The sequence below is a fragment of the Pseudoliparis swirei genome, chromosome 6, assembly GCF_029220125.1.
Source record: "Pseudoliparis swirei isolate HS2019 ecotype Mariana Trench chromosome 6, NWPU_hadal_v1, whole genome shotgun sequence".
In the NCBI taxonomy this organism is placed as follows: Eukaryota; Metazoa; Chordata; class Actinopteri; order Perciformes; family Liparidae; genus Pseudoliparis; species Pseudoliparis swirei.
The window spans coordinates 17,041,538-17,061,136 of NC_079393.1; the positions used below are offsets into that span (position 1 = coordinate 17,041,538).

At 43.9% G+C, this 19,599-nt stretch overlaps 2 protein-coding genes and 1 non-coding gene across 7 annotated transcripts; 1 reads left to right on the forward strand and 2 right to left on the reverse strand.

The window, feature by feature from the left end:
- Nucleotides 1-1,356: 1,356 nt before the first annotated feature.
- Nucleotides 1,357-1,429, reverse strand: trnar-acg (transfer RNA arginine (anticodon ACG)). The gene has a single exon. It is a non-coding gene; the product is annotated as a tRNA-Arg (tRNA).
- An 835-nt stretch (nt 1,430-2,264) lies between these two features.
- Nucleotides 2,265-12,327, forward strand: fanci (FA complementation group I). Of its 2 annotated transcripts, XM_056416669.1 has the most exons (38): nt 2,265-2,345; nt 2,448-2,567; nt 2,673-2,745; nt 2,864-2,994; nt 3,505-3,658; nt 3,812-3,869; nt 4,054-4,095; nt 4,227-4,350; nt 4,483-4,568; nt 4,673-4,805; nt 4,894-4,971; nt 5,055-5,191; nt 5,324-5,510; nt 5,609-5,696; nt 5,808-5,938; nt 6,022-6,092; nt 6,249-6,363; nt 6,494-6,616; nt 6,869-6,937; nt 7,023-7,124; nt 7,204-7,392; nt 7,782-7,903; nt 7,993-8,154; nt 8,483-8,662; nt 8,768-8,934; nt 9,006-9,082; nt 9,308-9,424; nt 9,500-9,551; nt 9,630-9,757; nt 9,952-10,017; nt 10,140-10,236; nt 10,350-10,534; nt 10,626-10,682; nt 10,762-10,821; nt 10,995-11,069; nt 11,187-11,282; nt 11,430-11,531; nt 11,707-12,327. In XM_056416669.1, the coding sequence occupies exons 2-38, from the start codon at nt 2,475-2,477 to the stop codon at nt 11,767-11,769; spliced, it is 3,990 nt and encodes a 1,329-aa protein (XP_056272644.1). In that variant the 5' UTR covers nt 2,265-2,345; nt 2,448-2,474; the 3' UTR covers nt 11,770-12,327. The 2 variants fall into 2 exon arrangements, with proteins under 2 accessions (XP_056272644.1, XP_056272645.1); XM_056416670.1 differs by lacking the exons at nt 11,187-11,282; nt 11,430-11,531; nt 11,707-12,327 and having other exon boundaries at nt 10,626-10,693; nt 10,995-11,047.
- polg (polymerase (DNA directed), gamma) lies at nt 11,552-19,502 on the reverse strand. 4 transcript variants are annotated; one of them, XM_056416672.1, is made up of 24 exons: nt 19,417-19,502; nt 18,302-18,899; nt 17,894-18,089; nt 17,545-17,712; nt 17,249-17,395; nt 17,022-17,101; nt 16,714-16,896; nt 16,341-16,483; nt 16,107-16,230; nt 15,799-16,023; nt 15,574-15,691; nt 15,367-15,450; nt 15,053-15,166; nt 14,789-14,949; nt 14,655-14,708; nt 14,438-14,555; nt 14,219-14,354; nt 13,866-14,112; nt 13,643-13,765; nt 13,357-13,525; nt 12,899-13,107; nt 12,647-12,807; nt 11,831-11,936; nt 11,552-11,699 (listed from the first exon to the last, which is right to left on the reverse strand). In XM_056416672.1, exons 2-23 carry the CDS (start codon nt 18,871-18,873, stop codon nt 11,872-11,874), a joined length of 3,597 nt encoding a protein of 1,198 aa, XP_056272647.1. In that variant the 5' UTR covers nt 18,874-18,899; nt 19,417-19,502; the 3' UTR covers nt 11,552-11,699; nt 11,831-11,871. The 4 variants fall into 4 exon arrangements, with proteins under 4 accessions (XP_056272647.1, XP_056272648.1, XP_056272646.1 ...); XM_056416673.1 differs by having other exon boundaries at nt 11,552-11,936; nt 15,586-15,691; XM_056416671.1 differs by having other exon boundaries at nt 11,552-11,936.
- Between the last annotated feature and the right edge of the window lie 97 nt (nt 19,503-19,599).

The following is a 19,599-nucleotide window of genomic DNA, read 5'->3' on the forward strand; positions in this document are numbered from 1 at the left end:
CAAAAGTAAGGCATAATAAAGAAGTTAAACGTGCTATGACATTATTATTATTACAAGTATTATAACACAGGTTGTGTCACATGGGACCAGTGGTGGGAGAAATATTTTCTAGAGAATTAAAAATACCACTTACAAACTGTAAACATTTCCTCTGCAAGTAAACACTCATATACATTTAAAATATAAATTGAAGTTAGATCAACAAATACAGATTGTGTATAAGGCTGCCATTCATTAACTTAGAGTCCAGTAAAAGGTGGTAAAATGTTTAATATATATACAGATTGTGCGAAAGCTAATCTATTAACGGACTGACAATCCAGCAGTCTAATGACACAATGCTGGTGAGCATTCAGTCAATCAATCAATTTAGTTAAATTTATAACAATTAATATATAAAGCATATGCAGTGTTTTGTATGTATAGACATCACATTTCAAAGTTACTAGTAACTAAAGATCTACAATAAATGTAGTGGAGTAAAAAAGTACAACCTTTTCTTCTGCAACATTATGCTGAGATGGGACAGCTAATGGTAGCATTCAATCTGCCTCAAGGTATTTGCCCGTAGCTGTAAAGAATTGACTTAATTTCGAGATGTTGGTAATCCTTTACAGAGCGAAGCAAATTGACTCCGAGATGTTGATTGGTCAATTGAAGACAATTAATCGACTCACAGGTGACAGGGAGGCAATATAGCTCCATCTTTGAGTGTGGGGAGTGGCCGCCTCACGGCATATGACCATCTAACTATAACATGTTAATAGAATATACAGGACTGTCTCAGAAAATTAGAATATTGTGATAAAGTTCTTTATTTTCTGTAATGCAATTAAAAAAACAAAAATGTCATGCATTCTGGATTCATTACAAATCAACTGAAATATTGCAAGCCTTTTATTCTTTTAATATTGCTGATTATGGCTTACAGCTTAAGAAAACTCTAAAATCCTATCTCATAAAATTTTAATATTTCCTCAGACCAAGTAAAAAAAAAGATTTATAACAGCTGAGTGTTTGTCAAGGCTCAGGAAACCCTTGCAGGTGTTTCGAGTTAATTAGACAATTCAAGTGATTTGTTTAATACCCTACTAGTATACTTTTTCATGATATTCTAATATTTAGAGATAGGATATTTGAGTTTTCTTAAGCTGTAAGCCATAATCAGCAATAAATCAGAATAAAAGGCTTGCAATATTTCAGTTGATTTGTATGAAAATCCAGATGATATTTTTTTGTTTTTTTAATTGCATTACAGAAAATAAAGAACTTCATCACAATATTCTAATTTTCTGAGACAGTCCTGTATACTTCTCAATAATAGTTCTCAGTTATTTGACTGAAAAAGAAAAGGAACGAGCCAGCCAGGAGTCGAACCTAGAATCTTCTGATCCGTAGTCAGACGCGTTATCCATTGCGCCACTGGCCCGCTGTTCATACTGGACTGACCGGAAATTATTTAATTGAAATATCCCACCTAACACTGATCCTATTGGCTTGGAAATCAATCACAGTATCTCTCTGTATTTAACGACATCCCTATTCCAATAATACGTCTCAGGGAGCGATGATCACTTGCTGGGGGCGCTCTTCCTCGTCTCCTGCGCTCGAATCTCCTGTGGGGAAAAGAAATCGAGGAGGCACAATATCGGGAAATAAAAAACAGATACATGTATACGTCCATCATAATTTGACAGCCGCGACATGTGGCAAGGAAATTGCAAAATGTTATAACTAGTAAGCTCATGTTATTCAGGGTGCACGGATAATGTATTGCCATGATGCAACACAAGGAGACGCGACGAAAGTATTAACATGTGTAAGCTATTATGTTGAGTTGCTAACAAAAAATAATGTATCGACAACCCTTCAAGGAATTAAACAAAACATCCCTAGCTTTATATCTTACTAGTTCGTTAAACATTCAAACACAGCCAAGACAAAAAGTGAAATACACATGCCCGAAATACGGATTTTCAAGAGCGTCAACTTTAATTACGCTCGTCAGAGGGCCTATGAAACCGGGTTGCCAGGTATGAAAAAATAAAGTATTTAAATACATATTTCAAAACACATTTTGGGATCCACCTTTCTCTTTTTTAATCATTTCACGTTCCAATAACACACGTTTTTAGTTACTATTTGTATTTGATGGCATAATGTAATATTGTGCTGAATGCGTTGCAGGATACTCTGAGCCGAATGTGGCAACCACAAAGCAAAACAGGAAGTGTGCGCTGGCGGGAACTTCGTAATATGTGAGCGTCTTCAGTTCGCTAGTTGACTTAATTTAATCTAATGTATAGCATCACAATTAGCCAAACGGTCGTCGAGAACGGCAAAAGGTAATTAACCTTTCGTTTTGGCGTTTCATTTCTCACGTTTGGTTCACGTTTCACGTTGGCTGCCGTAACAACACATCCCGTCTCTAACGGAACGTTTCCCAGCCGCTTCTGTCGGTTTGCCCGGAAATCATGAGGGCTGCAATGGACAGGATCGTCATGCTGTCCGATGGGGACAGTACCGCTGAACTTCAGAAGTACCTTTCCTCGCTGACACATGACCAGGTAACGCAACGTTATGTTGTCAACTTGGCGCACCACATGTTATAATCTCATTGATAAAAACTTGAACTAATACAACTCTGGCACTCTCTAATATCTGCTCTTTAGCTAACCACTGTGATAAACAGTGGCTCACTGAAGGGCAAGAATGTCGGTGCCATGATTAAAGGCATATTTAAAGGTAAGCACACAGTGTCAAATGCTGTGAGTGGTATTAAATAGCATTACCTTTATATGACTTGCACAATCATAGCTCATCAAACATGTTTACATAACCTGCCTTGTCTTCTCTTTTTAAGGCTCCCCATCCGATTCCACTGAAGGGTCAAGCCGCAGACTTCTTGTTTATCAACACTGCATCCCTCTGTGTGAGTCTGGGGACCTTCAGACTGAGGTGGCAGCTGATATCATTGGTCTGCTGATGCTGGAGGTATAATCTACGAATAAGAAAAAATGTCTCTTTCGTCAGAGGGAAGTCACAAGTATTGACATATATTTGCACAAATATTCCTGGTAACTGGCAGGATTGTGGTTGCACTGGGCTCCAAATGTCTTTGAATGAGAAGTTAAATAACCAGTCACAGCTAATTGCTCTTTTGAGCGCTATGCACTGCCCAATACTATGAATATGAGTATATGAGACACGGGCGGATCACCATTACCTCAACATAATGCTAAAATATCTTAAAATTGAGAAATTATTACAAACCTAGTGATTTTATAACCACTGTTTTGCGACATGCACACATTCCTCTAAACTGCTACATTTCTCATCTTTTCCTTTTTAATCCAAACACGTTTTTGTTTACAGCATCCTGTATTGAGTTGCGGTCCTATCGGTTTTAGCACATTTTGGATTATAAATATGTCTTAACATACATCCTTTTCTCTTTGTTTGTGTGTCTTATAACCATGTTTGCCTCTTACTTGTTTTACACAGACACAGACACTGCCCGGAGCCTCTCTTGCGAAACTAGCGTCTCTTTTTGTTGAAGCCATTAAGGTGGGGAAAATGGGCAGTGGGAAATCCCTGGAGCTATTCCCTACTGTGCTTACTGCCCTTTCAGCATGTGACACCTTGTCTTATGGCGAAGGTGAGTGCACCTTACTAGCGATGGGAACTTAATAATTTAACTTAATATCAAAAACATCATCATCTTACTTGGTGCTGTGAACTTCAATGTGCAAATTACAATGTGATGATTTTCTGTCTTGTGTGGCTGCTTGTTATTTTATCATAACGTTAGGTGAACTCAGTGGCGAAGAATACAAGAAACAGCTGATCAACAGCCTCTGCTCGAGCAGGTGAGGACATCTCATATTTCAAACTATCTGTACATTTGACATGTATTTATTTAAGCCGTTCTTGAGCATATATGATAATGACGACATGACCGATCCCCCCGATGAAAGAACATATTTTAGTCCAAACCATTTCATATGGATTTTTAAGAATAGTAATAGAAGTTTTGCTTTTATTGTCATGCAGATGGGACCCACAATGTGTCATCCACCTGACAACCATGTTCAGGTAACACCTTTGACATTCTCAGAGACTATTCAACTGTATTAGTTCTTTTCACTTTTTCTTGCTATCATAATGTTTTACAGTGTATAGCAATGTTTTAATCTGCTAATACTAGTTTGTCTGCCTCATTTTAGGGATGTGCCTCTGTCATCAGAGGAGTTGCAGTTTGTGGTGGAGAAAGTAGTGAGGATGTTCACCAAATTGGATCTGCAGGAGATCCCACCACTGGTTTATCAACTGCTGCTTTTATCTGCAAAGGTGTGTGTGTGCATACTTGTGCTTGTGTGCGTGCATGTGTGCATGTGTGTGTGTGTTTGTGTGAACAACAGGTAATCATCTTTCTTCCTTGTTTTAAGTATCTAAATGTCTGCCCTGCACTCTGTCTGATAGGGTTGTAAGAAACAGGTCCTGGATGGAATCATATCGTATTTTAAGAAACAAGATTTCTGCCAGGAGGAGGAGCAGAAACATGGAGAGTGAGTGGCTCATACACTGCAAGTGGAACATACTGTGTTCACTCTGTATCGTAATGCCTACTTTACATGACTGTTTGTGTTTTTCTCACGGTCCCTTGCTTCAGGAGCCTGGATCTAGAGGTCCAGTCCATTCCACAGGACCAGCTGAGGCATGTGGAGGGCACTGCTATCCTCCACATAGTCTTTGCTACACGTCTCGACCACGAACTCGGGAGAGAATTTCTTAAAAGCTTTAAGGTTTTGTACAACTCACCTGTTGGTTATTTTTGTAAATTACTTTTTACAATGAAGAGTATGCCATAAATCTAGAATTGCGTTTCTGCAGACGTCTTATGGGGATCTTTGCCCCTTCAGCGTTGCCCTGTTGCTCTCAGTAGCACGCATCCAGCGTTATGAAGAGCAGGTGAGAAAACGATACATTTTTCTGTCATCGGAGTCTTCTCGATTTGACCTTTTCTGTACATTTATCCTCTCTGGTTTGGTTAGGTGTTTGACCTTTTGAAGGGGGCAATCATCAAGAGCTTCAAGGATGAGCAGCTGCTGCAGGGGTCAAAGTTCCTGCAGGACCTCCTGCCTGGGCACTGCAGTTTGGATCTGATGATACTGGACACAGTCAAGAACAGGTCAGTGTCAGGACAAAGAACTTTGCATGTTTGATATGATGTGCTATTAAATTCACAATTTTATCTTCTCACGTACATCATGAAAACAAAATGGTGGTTGATCATCGACACATAAATTGTACACCTGTGCAGTGTGTTTGGTTGGGATCATGTGACCCAGGGGCTGGTGCAGCTGGGCTTCTTCCTTATGGATACATTCGGACCCAAACCTGGACCATTTGGCAAGACCACAGAAGGGTCTGCTTCTGCTGCCATAGCCCGGACCCCCAATCAGCAGGCATGCAAGCTGGGAGGACAGGTGCTTCTGCAGGGCTTTAAGGTATTTTATTTGAGAGCATCCACAATCTAAATGACTGATAATTGACGAAATCATTGTATTGTTTTCTCACTGGAGGATGTGTGTTTCTTCTACAACAGATGCATGAGCCTATCAGAGGTGAGATACTGGACCAGGTCTTGAATCGATTGGTCACAAAGACGGCCTCACCTGTCAATCATTACTTGGGTAATACAACCTTTTAGATATTAGTCCAAGCTTTCTGCTGAACAAGTTTCTAATCAGTCTAGTTAGAAACTACATTCAGATTTGTTCTTTTCTTTGTTTCTGGATCATCAGATCTTTTCTCTGACATCGTGGTTTCTGCTCCCATGATCCTCTTGGAGTCATCTTCCAAGGTGACAGAGACGTTTGACCACCTGTCATACCTGCCTTTGGCTACGGTTCAGGGTCTACTAAAAGCTATCCAGGTACGCACACACTTACACACACACACACACACATATATTGTCGAGATTGATTTTGTGTAACTATTGTTCTCTGTACTCTCCAGCCCTTGCTCAAAGTTAGCATGTCCTTGAAAGATGCTTTGATTCTAGTTCTCCGCAAGGCCATGTTCTCCAGGTGTGTACTGCTTTGCTTTGAATCACATGAGGTTTATTAGTACAATTTAATTAATCATCACACATTTGATACCTCGACTGTAATTAAAAGTCAGTGTAACACATGAATAAAGATTTCTTCTTCCCTTGTTATTCCCTCCATATGATTCTCTTTAAGCCAACTGGACGGGAGGAAGTCGGCAGTGTCCGGCTTCTTGTTGCTGCTGAAGAACTTCAAAGTGCTGGGCAGCTTGGCCTCCAGCCAGTGCAGCCAGGCAATCTCCTCCAGCCAGGTACAGTTCCAGTTAGACTGTTCTGAGGCGTGTGCAGCAAAGTGGTTGGAAAACATATGTGGTTGGGACAATATGTGCAATTTTGAACATGGTCTGTTGTGAAATGACCGTCTGCCCGAACCCTAAACAGATCCAAGTCGACGTTCACGCTCGCTACAACTCAGCTGCCAATGAAGCGTTCTGTCTGGAGATCCTCAGCAGCCTGCGCCGCTGCCTCAGCCAGCAGGCTGACGTGCGCCTCATGCTCTATGAGGTGAGAGGTCTCTTTTATTTGTGTTAGTTGTTTAATTTAGCTACATGCTGCTACAATTACTAACTATTTCTCATAGCCTTGATAAGCGGGACTTCTTTTACTCCACTTTCTAGCACCTTTCAACTGCAGACAAAATCCTAAAAGAAACCTTTTTAACTTTTAAAGTGTGATTCCTCAGTGCTGCAGAGAACCACGTAGTGTGTATGTGGAAAGATATTGTGTACTGAGTATGCACATTCTGAACTATTTCAGGGTTTCTATGATGTCCTCCGTCGCAACTCTCAACTTGCAAGCTCCATCATGCAGACCCTCTTATCGCAGGTATGTGTGGGAAAATTAGGTGTAGAGCCGGTTTGTCATGTAATGTTAAGATGAGGAGCTGTATGTCATGTCTTTGTATCCTTAGCTGAGGCGATACTACGAGCCTGAACAAGACCTCCTGCCCCCGGTGAAACTGGAACCGTGCATCACAGCTCTCGGAGACCAGGTCTACCTCCAGGAGCCACTGGTACGGTCGGCTTGTAGCACTTCAGTGACGGTTTTTGCTTTGTTAATGTCTCACTCTAATAGCGTTTGTTACATTTCAGGCCCATCTGCTGAGCTGTACTGTACATTGCCTGCTGTGGCTGCAGAACATGCAGCGATCGGCCAATCTCAACACTGACGACAGTGATGAGGAGGAGGACGAAGGGGAGGGATATCAGTCTGAACTACAGACAATCCTAGAGAGCATGACAAGACGCATGATCAAGAGTGAACTGGAGGACTTTGAGCTGGTATGCATTAAAGACAAGTATACATCATACACTGAAACACAGAACTAGATCACGCTCTAGCATGGGCTTCAGAGGTTCGGCTCAGACTTCAACTCTCCCACTTTTTGGTGAGCAGGAGTTACTTTCCCAGAAACTGTATTAGTTTAGTTCAGGTTTAGCCAATACTTTAAGTGTGTAAGTTAAATAAAAACGAGTAGTCTGATTGAAGAAAAAATGGGAATTCGAATAAGATTTGCAAACAAATAAGCATGTCTTGTCAGAATTAATTGCTGAAAGATTTTTGAGTTGAATTTTCCTGCCAGTGTTTCAACCTCCATGCTTATCTCTACCCTTGCCAGATAATGTGCCACTGAAAGCCGTCTGTGTCTGTGTGTGTATGTGTGTGTCAGGATAAGTCAGCTGAGTTCACCACAGGATCAAGTGTTGGGGTTAAGAATAATATCTATGCTGTGCTGGTGATGGGAGTGTATGAGATCCTTATGGAGTACAACTTCATCAAAGCCAACTACAGGTAACAACCACTTCTCTTTGTATAGTCAAGACCTTGTGTAGCTTATTTGTTAAAGTGATGATTTGTGTGCATGCCTCTGTGTGTTGCAGTAAAAGCCGCTTCGAGGAGGTCATGGAGCTGTTTAACCGCTACCACAAACTGGCTGAGATCCTGAAGGAGAAATGTGGAAAGGGTCGAGTGCCTTCAAACAAGAGTCCTCGCAGTTTACTCTCTTTGGGCTTCATATCAACTCTCCTCTCTGTGCTCTTCAGGTAAATTATTTTGGTCGCGATGGTTACTCGGATCACAGTTATACCTACTGTCTCCGTCTGAATATACAGAGCCCATTTTATGAAATTAAATCACAATATAAAACTGCTTTTATAAAGACTGTATTAATCGGGGAAAGCACTTGTTTTATTTAATTCTATTTAATCTATCGAAAGGAGACTCGCAAAAAAACGTGAGCTAAAAGATGGAACTAATATGTTCACTGAATCATGGGTAGTACTGGCAACACCAAAACACAAGAAATACTAGATTGAAACACAACTGGATTGTTTGCTGAAGATATTGCATTTCTTTTGTTTTCTTTTTCAGGGACAGCAGTCAGAGCCGAGAGGAGGCTCTCTCAGTGCTGCGCTCTAGTGGAGAATTTGTGCGCTACGCAGTAAATGTGGCTGTACAGAAGACCCAGCAGCTGGAGGAAACTGGACACACAGATGGACCCGATGGACAGAACACAGACAGAACTTTCCGCTTCCTCTGTGACATGACAAGGTCCAGACCCCTTAGCCTAAATAACAGCATCTATCTCGGCCATGTTTATGGCTTTCTTGTCTGACGTGGTTTGACCAAAGAGAGATCTGTGCTGGCATATTCCAGTGTGCTGATGTGGCGTTACACCAACATCCCGAGTGTCGTGGAGGACGCAGGGAAGAAGGAGAAGCGCTCCAGCCTGTCCCTGCTGTGTCTGGAAGGTCTGCTCAGGATCTTCACAACTTGTCAGCAGCGCTATCCAGACAGGATGGCCCAGCTCCTCTCCACCATGGGTTAGACACGCACAGTTTCCAAACAGGGAGTCCGAACAGCAGGAAGTCATCACGTATTGTGTTTCTTGCAGACATCTCCGAGGACAACGAGCAGCCAGACGACAGCAACATTACAGAGATGAACTTCTTTTACATCAGACAGTTTCAGGTGCACTGACACATCATTCATTTGGTTATTCTCTACGTATTTTAAAGATTACCTCCAAACATTTCTGGTGGAGAGGTGTGAGCCACCCCTATCCATTGTTTCTGTTTCAGAAGCCTGGCTTGAAACGATATTTCACACAATGTTTAACTGGGGTTGATTTATTTATTTCAGAGATCAATGTTTGAAAAGTACTAAGCACTGTTCATGCTCTTTGCCTGTCAACAGAGGGCTCTGTTCACGCAGCTGAGTGGAGGGGAGGAAGAATTTAACAGCAAAGAGGCTCAGCTGCTGGTCAGCATCCTGAGTGTGCTTTCCCGTCAGCTAAAGCCCTCCTCCCAGCAGGTAGCTGGACTCTTCAGTGCACTTCACACAACAAACTCCGTAGCACCTGTTCCACTAACACGTGTCTTCATCTAGTTTGTACAGATGATCACGTGGACTGTGAAAATCTGCAAGGAGACCAGTTTTGGTGAGGGACCGTTGACCTGATCCGTAGGTCCATGTTCAGTACGCTGTGTTCTGAGATCTGTTTGTTTCTCTCATTTAGAGGATGCTGCTTTCTCCAAGGGCCTGCTCTCTCTGCTCTTCAACCTGCATGTTCTCTATAGGAGTCCTGTAAGCCTGTTGCTGGAACTGTGCCAAGACATCCACAGCCAACTCGGAGATATCGATCAGGTACACACAATTACAAAACGCAAGCAATTTTGCATTAAAACTTCACAGCCATTTCATTTTGGCAACATATCCAATCCTGATTTTACTATTGGACATATACATTTTTACATCCTGCAATAATATGTTGCACGTGCCTCCTGGTACCTGGGTCAAAATTAACATGTCACTGTCCACTTTCCTTTCTGTACGGTCAGACTGTGGAGGTGGAAAAACAGTCTCACTTTGCCATCGTCAACATGAAGACAACAACCACAGGAGCGGTGAGTGTCTTACAAGCGGAAGCTTCTGATTTGCTGTGACACCAATGGCTCAGAATCTGTTTGCGCAGTGTGTCCATCATCATCATCACCATCATCATCATCATTTTACTCTCTCGCCCCAGCTGCTGGTCCTGTCTCAGGTTGACAGAGTGCTTGATGAAGTGGACTGGCTGATTGCCAAAAAGAAAAGCCAGACATCATCCGACAAATCAGGTTCTGGTAAGAAGCCTTTTCACACTGATGCTCCGCTGGATTAATGCTGAGAGAGGGGACCAGCGAAGAGATGCATCTCTGTCATGGAATGGTAATGATGTTGCATTCTTGACGTGTAGGCGAGGCCATCCAGACTGCAGGCCGACAGGATCCAATAGAGAAAGCAGTGACCCTGCAACTCGGGACTCTTTTGACGGCTTTAAATGAGCTGGTCCAGACGGCGCTGCTGCCCGGCACCTGCACCATCACACTGCTGAGAGAACTGAGTCGCACATACACTATCCTCACCACGCTGGTCAAATATGTACGCATGTGTCCCCCCCTCTATGATCTCGGACTGAATGTAAAGTTTTTCCAGTGCGACATTCATGTCTTTTCTCCATGTGTTGTTTTAGTACATCCAGGTGTGCGCCAGCCAGCAAGGAGCCCTGCCAACACGCTTTGAGAAGCTGGTGAGTCTGAGGTATCGTTTCTTTTGTTTGAATCTTCTCATACTTCTGATGTCATGCAAATCAAGTGTTTTCTGTGCAGGTCAAACTGTCGGGCTCCCACCTAACGCCACAGTGCTACGCCTTCTTCTCACACGCACAGGTACAGCACGGTTGTAGATTAGTCGCCGCCAAAGCTTCAGGTTTTCAGACAAACAATAATCTCTCATTATGGTTGCGCTAGCACTTGACCTTTTTAGTTATGATTTACGGCAACTTCAGGGTCTCGAGGGAATGTTGATATATATATATATATTTTTTACAATGTGTTATTAGAGTGGAGAATTCAGTGGTGGAGGTGCAGATGACAAGAAGAAAAAGAAAAGAAATGATGTGAATACGGCTCCCTCTGTAAGTAATTTCATCCTATAATTATGTTATAAATGACTTCCACGTTTTGTTTCTCTATCATATCAATAATCACGTAGAGGTGCATTGTAAAACAAAACATGTATTTTATTTCGGAAGGCAAAGCTTCTGCGTGAGACGAAAGCCATCCCCAATGTGATCTTCAGTATTGAGCAGTATGAAAAATACCTCATCACACTCTCAAAGAAATCAAAGGTACGTGTGAACTAGACTGCTCGAGGGAGTTGACAATAAAAACTATAAAGAGAGTTGTAAAACAGACCGTTGAGCAAAAGGCACAAAACTGCGTTATTAATGCGGCCCCTGGTACAGTGTTTCACCAGCGCCCGTGTGTTTGTCCAGGTAAACCTGATGCAGTACATGAAGCTGAGCACCTCAAGAGATTTCCGCATCAACGCTGCCACTCTGGACGCAGCGCTGCAGGAGCAGGATGAGAGTCAGGGGGTGAGTCTCATCCTCTAACTAGCAGCTCCAAAGGTCCACGATGTCTTTCCTCACACAGTCCATGCGGCACAATGTTCCACTGTTTTCCCATGTGATGTTTTGAAGGCATCTGTAGTGCCTTGAACACTCTGCTGGCTGAGGTCTTATAGTCTGTTTCTTCTTTCCATCCTTTCAGACCAATGCGTCGCAGGATGCAGAGGTGACAAAAGAACCCAAACAGAAGAAGAGAAAACAGTGAGCCAAGACTCACTTTGTTGGAATCACACACCTCCAGATCCCTCACGGATCTCGATCTTGACCTAAAGAGCCTCCTGGCTGTCGGGTGTTTGAGCACAGCGCGCTATCTTCCCTTGCTCAGAGAGCCCTCAGTGATGTCGATGATTTGGTACATGTCCAGTGCCTCACCTGCGGAAAGTTGGCACAAGTTTGTTTAACACTTAAGTTGTGTTCACTTCATTTAGTATGTATTTCTAAAGATGTTAGTTGTTCTCAGCGGCCACTTTTAAGAATCACATTAAAGATAGTTGTAAATGCATATAGTAACACTTAAGCTGGCCCTATTTTATCAGTATTTTGATACACAAAGGACAAAGGTGGATCTCTGGTTTCCAATACACACATGCATCCTGAGAGTTTAAGCCTAGCTTTGTGTAAAGTGCTTTAAAATGTATATTTTCTATTTATTTACTTCTGTTGGATGGACTTTTACCAAGGTATCAGGAGTTGAGATGTTGATATGTTCATGTGTTCTAATTTGTAATTAATTCCTATAAATGAATTACTACTTTGTACATCATTTCCGGACTGCTTTTTAATCTTTTCTGGCAAGGCTGTGTAATGCAGTGCAAAGAAATCTGAAATGTCATTTACAATATAAAATGGCATCTGGATATACTTGTTTTCAGACAGATACAATTGATTAATTCATGTTTAAGCTACCTTCAAATGAAACATTATTCAAATACTAATTAATGTACACAAATCTATTTGATACCTGCAGGTATTTGATCCTCAAGTCCCCCTTTATTATATCACACATTTGAAAAGTACATATAACTACTACTACTACGACAGAACAACTCAAATCAATGCTGATGATGGTGGACAGGACTCACCGGGTGGTAGGTTGTATCTGCGCTCCAGACCTGTGGGGTTGGAGGGGGTCACACAGTCCATGGTGACCTCCTTCCTCAGGCACTGGTCAATGTCTACTGCACTGAAGAAAGCTACTGACTGGGGAAGGTCCTTCAAGCCTAACGCGTGGGCAAACACACTCCTGCAGGAGACACAAGCTCACACTCAGGAAAGCTGCACTGTGCATTGCCTATTCCATCACAGAAGCATAAAATACGCAGCAGCGGGCAGACCTCGTCAGCAGGTTTGTGACCTGCAGTGCCAGCGCTGCTCGGTAACGGTCTTCGCTTCGGACGAGGTACCGCACTTCATCGTGGATGCTGATGCAGAAACGGCCATCGATGTCGTGCTCCTCAAAGAGCCACTTCATGGCCACCAGCATCAGATGGAGGTAGTCCACCGCAGAGCTCTGCACCACCCAGTTCACTCTGCTCGTGATAAACTGACATACGGAATATGGCGCCGTCCTAATTTAACGCGTAACCTGTTTGCCGACTTTTGAGAAATGTGCATGTAATTAATTATTTATTTTAAAAACAGTTTGGAATTAGTCAGATTTGTAATCAGTAAAAAGTAAATAAAGACACAAAAGACAATAAACATCTCTTGGAACCAAACCCCCAAATTATACAATTGGGGGGGAAAGTGTTTTGGCTGTTCATGCTTGTCGAATACCTCCATGTTGCCTCACCTCATCCTTAACGGCCCCGGGCTCCAGCGCTCTGCTAATCCTGCATCCGAGAACTGGAGTGGCCGGCTGGGCTGAGTGAGCAATACTCTCCAGCTTGTTGAACATGTCTGACTCCGTACCGCCAGCCCACAAACGTTTGCTGACCATATTCCACCTCTTCCGCCGCGAGCTGAGCGGCATAAAAAGAGTGGAATGAAGGAACAGAGCAACAGACGAAATGGGAGGATATATTGCGACACTAAAAGTGCCTGTCGGTGTCCATGTGATGTTTGACTTGCTCCCTCACCACTGTGAGGCCAGTCTAGTGATCCTCCGCAACTCCTGCAGCGTGACACTTCCGTCGTCTTCCTGCTCCACCTCGATACCCAGTTCATTGATCAGCCACTCGCCCTCCTCTGACAGCTGGTACCTGATGAAATATATAAACACAAACCTGTATGTAGCACTCGAGCTCGATGAACAAAACAACTCTCCACAAACTCAAATATAAGATGGGAACCTGAACACACCTGCGTATGCCCTTTGTCAAGGCGTACATCTGCTTGGCCTTACTGGCGGCTTCTTCCTGACCGAGGCGGTGGTTGAACTGCAGCAGCAGCCTCTCAGCAAAGGGTTGTCCCGCACCATAAATGCGTCCGTAGTTGAACACCTTGGCGTGCTCTCGGCTGATGCCCACGGTGTCGGCGGTGCGGCTGTGCAGGTCGGTGCCCTGACTCTTCTTTCCCTGGAGGGTCATCCAGCCAAACGCCGTACACCCTGACCCCAGCAGAGGCAGAAGATGAGCTCGGGTAACATCAGCTGCTGCTTGTTGAAACTAATACTTCAAACTTCTATAACTATAAAAAAAAAAAAATCTTCTCACCATGCATGCCAGCAAAGTGAGCCTCTCCAAGCACAGCAGCAATCCACAACTCTTGAGAGTCTACATCGGCTCCCACCAGGTGATATCCAGGTGGCACCTGCACCATGGCCTTCAGCTCACTGCCGACCCGGTCCCGCTATGGGCACAAAAGAAAAATCAGTCCATAAAAACAACATTTCTCTCAAGCCGTGCTCTCAGAGTTGCCTTTCTCGTTCTCACCCGCGCATTACTGGCAGTCAGCCACGTTGGCTCCACAGCCCGCCGCGTGACCGTTCCGGCGGTGACCACTTGAGGTAATATGGCACCGTACTGGCCCTCTTCATCAAACTCTTTGTGTCTTTGGGAGACAGAAGGGTTGTTGAATAAACAGCAAGGACTTTCCCCCACTACCCTTCTGATGAACACATGAAGGACAGCTTTGGTATACCAGACAGACCTGCTGACGATACGAGGAAGCTCTCCCTTTCTCAGCCACAGCACCATCTGAGAGCTACAAGGACACAGTGAAATCCTGTATTCATACTCTTGATGACAAACAGATGGATAATTATGGGGGAAACCGAGAGGCACCTTATACGCTTCTGGGCATTCCTCCAGAAGGACACCATTTTGTTGATCTCCAGAGCTCGTGTAGCATTGGTTCCACCATGTCCAGCCCTGAGAGTACCATCCTCCATCTTGGACAGGAAGTCTTTTGAAAAAGGACTGCCAACATTGTTGTGATTGCCATCCTGAAACACACACATTCAGCGACACCATGAAAGAAATTCGATGAAGTGGCAATATGCCAATCATAGTGACTCAGGACGCTTGAGGTAAACAGTGAAACGTCACCTTATGAGGTAATTTGAAAAACCAGCACCCTGGGATATCCACATCGTTGTAGGGACCGACTCCGTGGTGATAATGGCAGTTACTCTCCTCCGGGGCATAATGTGGACCTTGAGACTGTTGTTGACACACAATACAAACTATATTATACAAGTAATAAATGTCAATTTCAGCCCAGTAAAACAAAACATGTGTAGAATAAACCACAACACGCTGCATGTTAGACCAGATAGTGGTGCTCCATATTAACATGGCGATACCAGGAATTAAAACATAGAAGAAGTCATAAAGCACATGCAAATGACTATCTCACTCACTCGTTTTTTCTTACTCTCCCCATTTTTCCTCATTCCGACTCCATTTTCCTCCGTCAGAGTCTCCAAGGAACCAAACTCCTCCACCTTGAGATGAGGGTAGGAAACACACAACTATGTCATGATGTATGTCATCATTCCAAAGCCTCGGAGTAGCACCGGTTAAACACCAGGATGACGCAATGTCCATTACAAAGCGAGCGCATGCACCTTTGCCCACACCGTGCTGTCTGTCCACACCAGGTCCTCTGAAGGGCTGCAGTCCAGATATTCAGGCCGCACTTTGCTGTTCTGCTCACAATACTCTCTGTAAACACTCTCAATAGCTCTGGGGGACGGGACACAACAATGCTCAAATAAACACGTACACATGCTATGTCGAGTAAATAATGAATAGCTCGTGTCTTGATGCTTCAAACTGTGTATTTCCAGTACCTGTGTGGACACACAGGCCTGGTACTTTCCTCCTCAGGTACCAGGTTATCCCTGCGTCCAGGAACCAGGTAGCCCCACCCATGTTGCTCTGTGTAATGCAGGGGGAAACCGTCCCACGTCAGACCCATCAGCTTGGGAGTTACTCTCATCTGCAGACTGATGAGGTTGGCTCCCGGTGACCAGCTGCCCTCCTCAGACATCTTCTCACACAGCTTACGATACCACCTGAAGGCCACAGTAAAGGGGGTGAAGGGTTGACTGACTGGTTATTGGATGGTGGTGCGTTGCTTGGGAGTGACCTTACGTACCCTGGGTGTCCAGGCAGATGTTGCCTTCTCTTGGGAAGTCGACTCACTATTTCCTTCAGCTTCTCCACAGCCAGCCTGCTGGGGGAAAGGCCCGCCATCTCCTCTTCAGCGGGTGGACCTGGGTCTAATATCGCAACACCTCAAACTCAATCTCATCTTGGTTATCTTTCACATTTTTTACAGATTATAACATTGGCATTGTAAATGTGGCTCTCGAGCTATCTGAGCATATACCTTCATCCAAGTCTGGAAGAGGAGCAGCAACTTTTGTTTCCACTGCTTTTTCTAAGTTTTTCTTCTTGCTGGCTACTACTTTCTTCAGTTTAAACTCCTGCACATCCCACTCAAGATCCCAAAGCCAGGGGTCGTCTTTGTATCTTAGGGAAATAAAAACAAAAGTATGTATATAGACATAGCACTTTAAAGCACCTGGCCCTTGGAGTTATGGAATTACACATTATGCTTAAATCTATAATCCTTCTATTCCTCACACGCAAGGCCATATTTAAATAAGATAGATAGATAGATAGATATATACTTTATTAATCCCCAAGGGGAAATTTGTGCTACAGTCAGAAACAGAGTGATGAATAGGTGCTCTTCTCACCTGTCATTCTGCAGCAACTGGCAGGCATCGTCCGCTAGAGTCATCAGGGACTTCTTCATCTCTCTCTGGAGCTCTTCGTAAATGTCCTGAGAATCTTCCAGGTAACGCCCCCAGTTCTGATTGACAGGAAGGTAGCTCACACCCATCTCCAGCATCCCTGCAAACGTCACTGGATGAGGACACCTTATTAAAGATAAAAGAGATGGAATCATTACGCAGCATTGTGTACAAGGCAATGTCATATTGGCTAGTAAATCAATAGATATAAAAAGGAAAGAGAAAATGTTTGTGGGTTGGGATTGACTGACCTCTCCAGGAAGAGTGGAAGCTGCTCTGTGAAGACCTGATGTGTGGCTTCGACATCCATGGCGCAATACTGCATTAACTCCTGAAGGGGTCAGCGAAGCCATTTGTATTTGTCAGTGCTTCATGATGAATGCAAGTCATTTGGAATATTTTAATATACCGCATATAGAAATAAATTTGGCCCATGATACTAGACAACTTGACACAGGATTTGTCATGAACATCTGACCTGGAAGTTGTTCCTGATATCAGTCATGCTGCCCTTCACAAACGTCTCTCTGGCCTCTTTCTGCAGTGCGGGCCCTCCCACGTACAGAGCGTGGACATCCGCCAGGTTATTAATGCTGCTTATATTGACCCAGTCCCAGGAGCCAATCTACACACAAAAACATCACGGGGAGTTTTGCGGATGACAAAAGCCAAGCGACAGACCTCACCAAGAGATACTGACACTTTCAACAAAAGGAAAGCTGCGGCATCACCACAATGAATGCATGTTGTCGCTGAAATGTGGTGGACACAAACCATTGGACCCTCTCTTTTCTGTCCAGCTTTTTTCATGTGTTGCTTGACCTCCTGGAGACCCCTTTTTTTGCCCATCTTATTGGCCATCCACAGTGTGCGCTGGAACCCGGTCAGCCCGGAGATGGCCATGTGAAGGCTCATTGTGTCCATGAAGCGAACCTTAGAACCCTTTAGAGAGGAAGTCACCGTTTTGTTCTGGAGTTTACATACATGACCTTTTTATGTCACACACAGGCAGGTACATTTACTCATGTGACTCATACAACGAGGATCATTACATTATACAATAAAGATACGAACAGAAAGAGGGACAGAGTGCGAGAAAGAAAAGTTAGTTATCAATACTCACCTTGAGCAAGTATTGCTCCTTAATGAAAGATCGGTCAAAACTGACATGATGGCCGACGATGAGCCTCTCCTTCCATTGACCCCCTGGTGGGCGGGCAGAGTTGATAGGTGTCTCCAAAGGGATGAGGTCAGCGAGGGTCAACTGGCTTGACCAGGAGTACCTCTTTTCTATTAGGCGCTTACTGCACCAGGAGTACCTGGAATTGAAGAAAAATATATTCATCTGGAAGATTTTAACGTAACTATTGGAACATTTAAATTGTGTGTACAAACCCATCCTCTGCCTCTTACACAAAACAACTTGACCCATATCACAACACCCCAGTGGAGCGAATCAATCCTGCCAATGAACAGTGTAATGCATTTAGGGGTATTTGCACGATCTTCATATTTCTTGCTTGGTCCTCACCAGTTAGTGGGGGACACCGCTACAGCCAGCGTGGGACACCGTCCCTCTGTTACGCACACCTCCACATCAAACACCAGAGCCGAGTCCTCTGGGAAATCAACCTTCTGACTCTCCCCATTGGGCCCGTAGCGTGTCCATCCAACCTCCCAGCTCCATTCCTTTGGCATGGGAGGGAGATCAGCCAGCTGCAGCTTGGTGGCGGCCTCAAGGTAGGGTAGACTCTGCTTCTGGGCCAAGACACGAAAGTGCTCGTCAATATTATTGCCATACATTTGGGGAAGCTTCAGCTCCACTTCGGGCAACAGTGAAATGTCTTTCCCCCACAGCTGATGTCTCTGCAGGTGCCTAATGCTACGCTCCACGTCCTCGTCTCTGTACTCTGATTGCAGCCCTCGAAAAATCTGGTCGTGGAGGTTCCTTGACAGCATCTGAATGTTAAGGGGGTTCAGGCGGGTCTCTGTGGAGTCCTCGCCCTGAACAGAGTCCGGCTTGGTGGAGTAGAGCAACCGCAGACACCTCCATTTTAGAGAGATGAGAGTCTTCCGCAGAGGACAGGACGACGCTCGCAGCATCACCTCATGAGGACTTCACTCTCGAGCTGGAAGACATAGAGACAACAACATCATGCTCGGACATGATACAGCTTAGCCCCAGTGTGCCTCTCACGAGATAGAGAGAGATATCGAGCTACTGTACCTGCATTATAGATGCAGATATTGAAATACTTGATTTGATCTTAAGTGTAATTTTGCAAGTGCAATATTGTTTAAAGGCGGACATGTTCTTAGTCAAAGAACACAGTTTCAGCTATTTCAATCAGATCATTTTAACTTACTCAAAAAGTTATCAGCCACCTTTAACATTGACAATAGAAATTAGTTGACTGTAAACAGGTGCTGGACTTAACGTCCAAAAGAAGTACAGTTAGGTAGCGTTGCACACACACCTTTTGGTTTGCTTCTTTCAGAATAAGCAAACGTTATCACCAATCGGCGAACGCATGTTTACCAAGAGGTTTTTTTGTAAACAAAACCAAAGCCATTTATTCCTGCACTCTAACGCACTTGCTACATTGGTTCGCTGAACTGTCACTAAAAGCAAAAAAGACACCTCACCTGAATCTGTGTCTTGAGATATAACGTCAAAATTAACAACCACAATTTGTGTAAAATCGCTCCACAACAAACTAGCGTGTGCATTCAGTTAGGTCAATCCACGAGGATGTGAAAACTAAGCAGGACGAAGCGTGAGCGACCCCTAGCGGTCGGGATGACCAATTTTTTTTTGAGGAATACAAA

What these genes read in the sequence shown, in the direction of transcription:
- polg (XM_056416672.1), bottom strand. Translation starts at nt 18,873, where the DNA reads ATGCTGCGAGCGTCGTCCTGTCCTCTGCGGAAGACTCTCATCTCTCTA. An exon ending in ACAGCACGGTGTGGGCAAAG is followed by an intron (nt 15,451 to 15,573) that starts GTGCATGCGCTC and finishes CCTCATCTCAAG; the next exon opens with GTGGAGGAGTTTGGTTCCTT. An exon ending in TTGACAAAGGGCATACGCAG is followed by an intron (nt 13,766 to 13,865) that starts GTGTGTTCAGGT and finishes ATATTTCATCAG; the next exon opens with GTACCAGCTGTCAGAGGAGG.
- fanci (XM_056416669.1), top strand. Translation starts at nt 2,475, where the DNA reads ATGAGGGCTGCAATGGACAGGATCGTCATGCTGTCCGATGGGGACAGT. An exon ending in GATTAAAGGCATATTTAAAG is followed by an intron (nt 2,746 to 2,863) that starts GTAAGCACACAG and finishes TCTCTTTTTAAG; the next exon opens with GCTCCCCATCCGATTCCACT. An exon ending in CAACACGCTTTGAGAAGCTG is followed by an intron (nt 10,683 to 10,761) that starts GTGAGTCTGAGG and finishes TTTTCTGTGCAG; the next exon opens with GTCAAACTGTCGGGCTCCCA.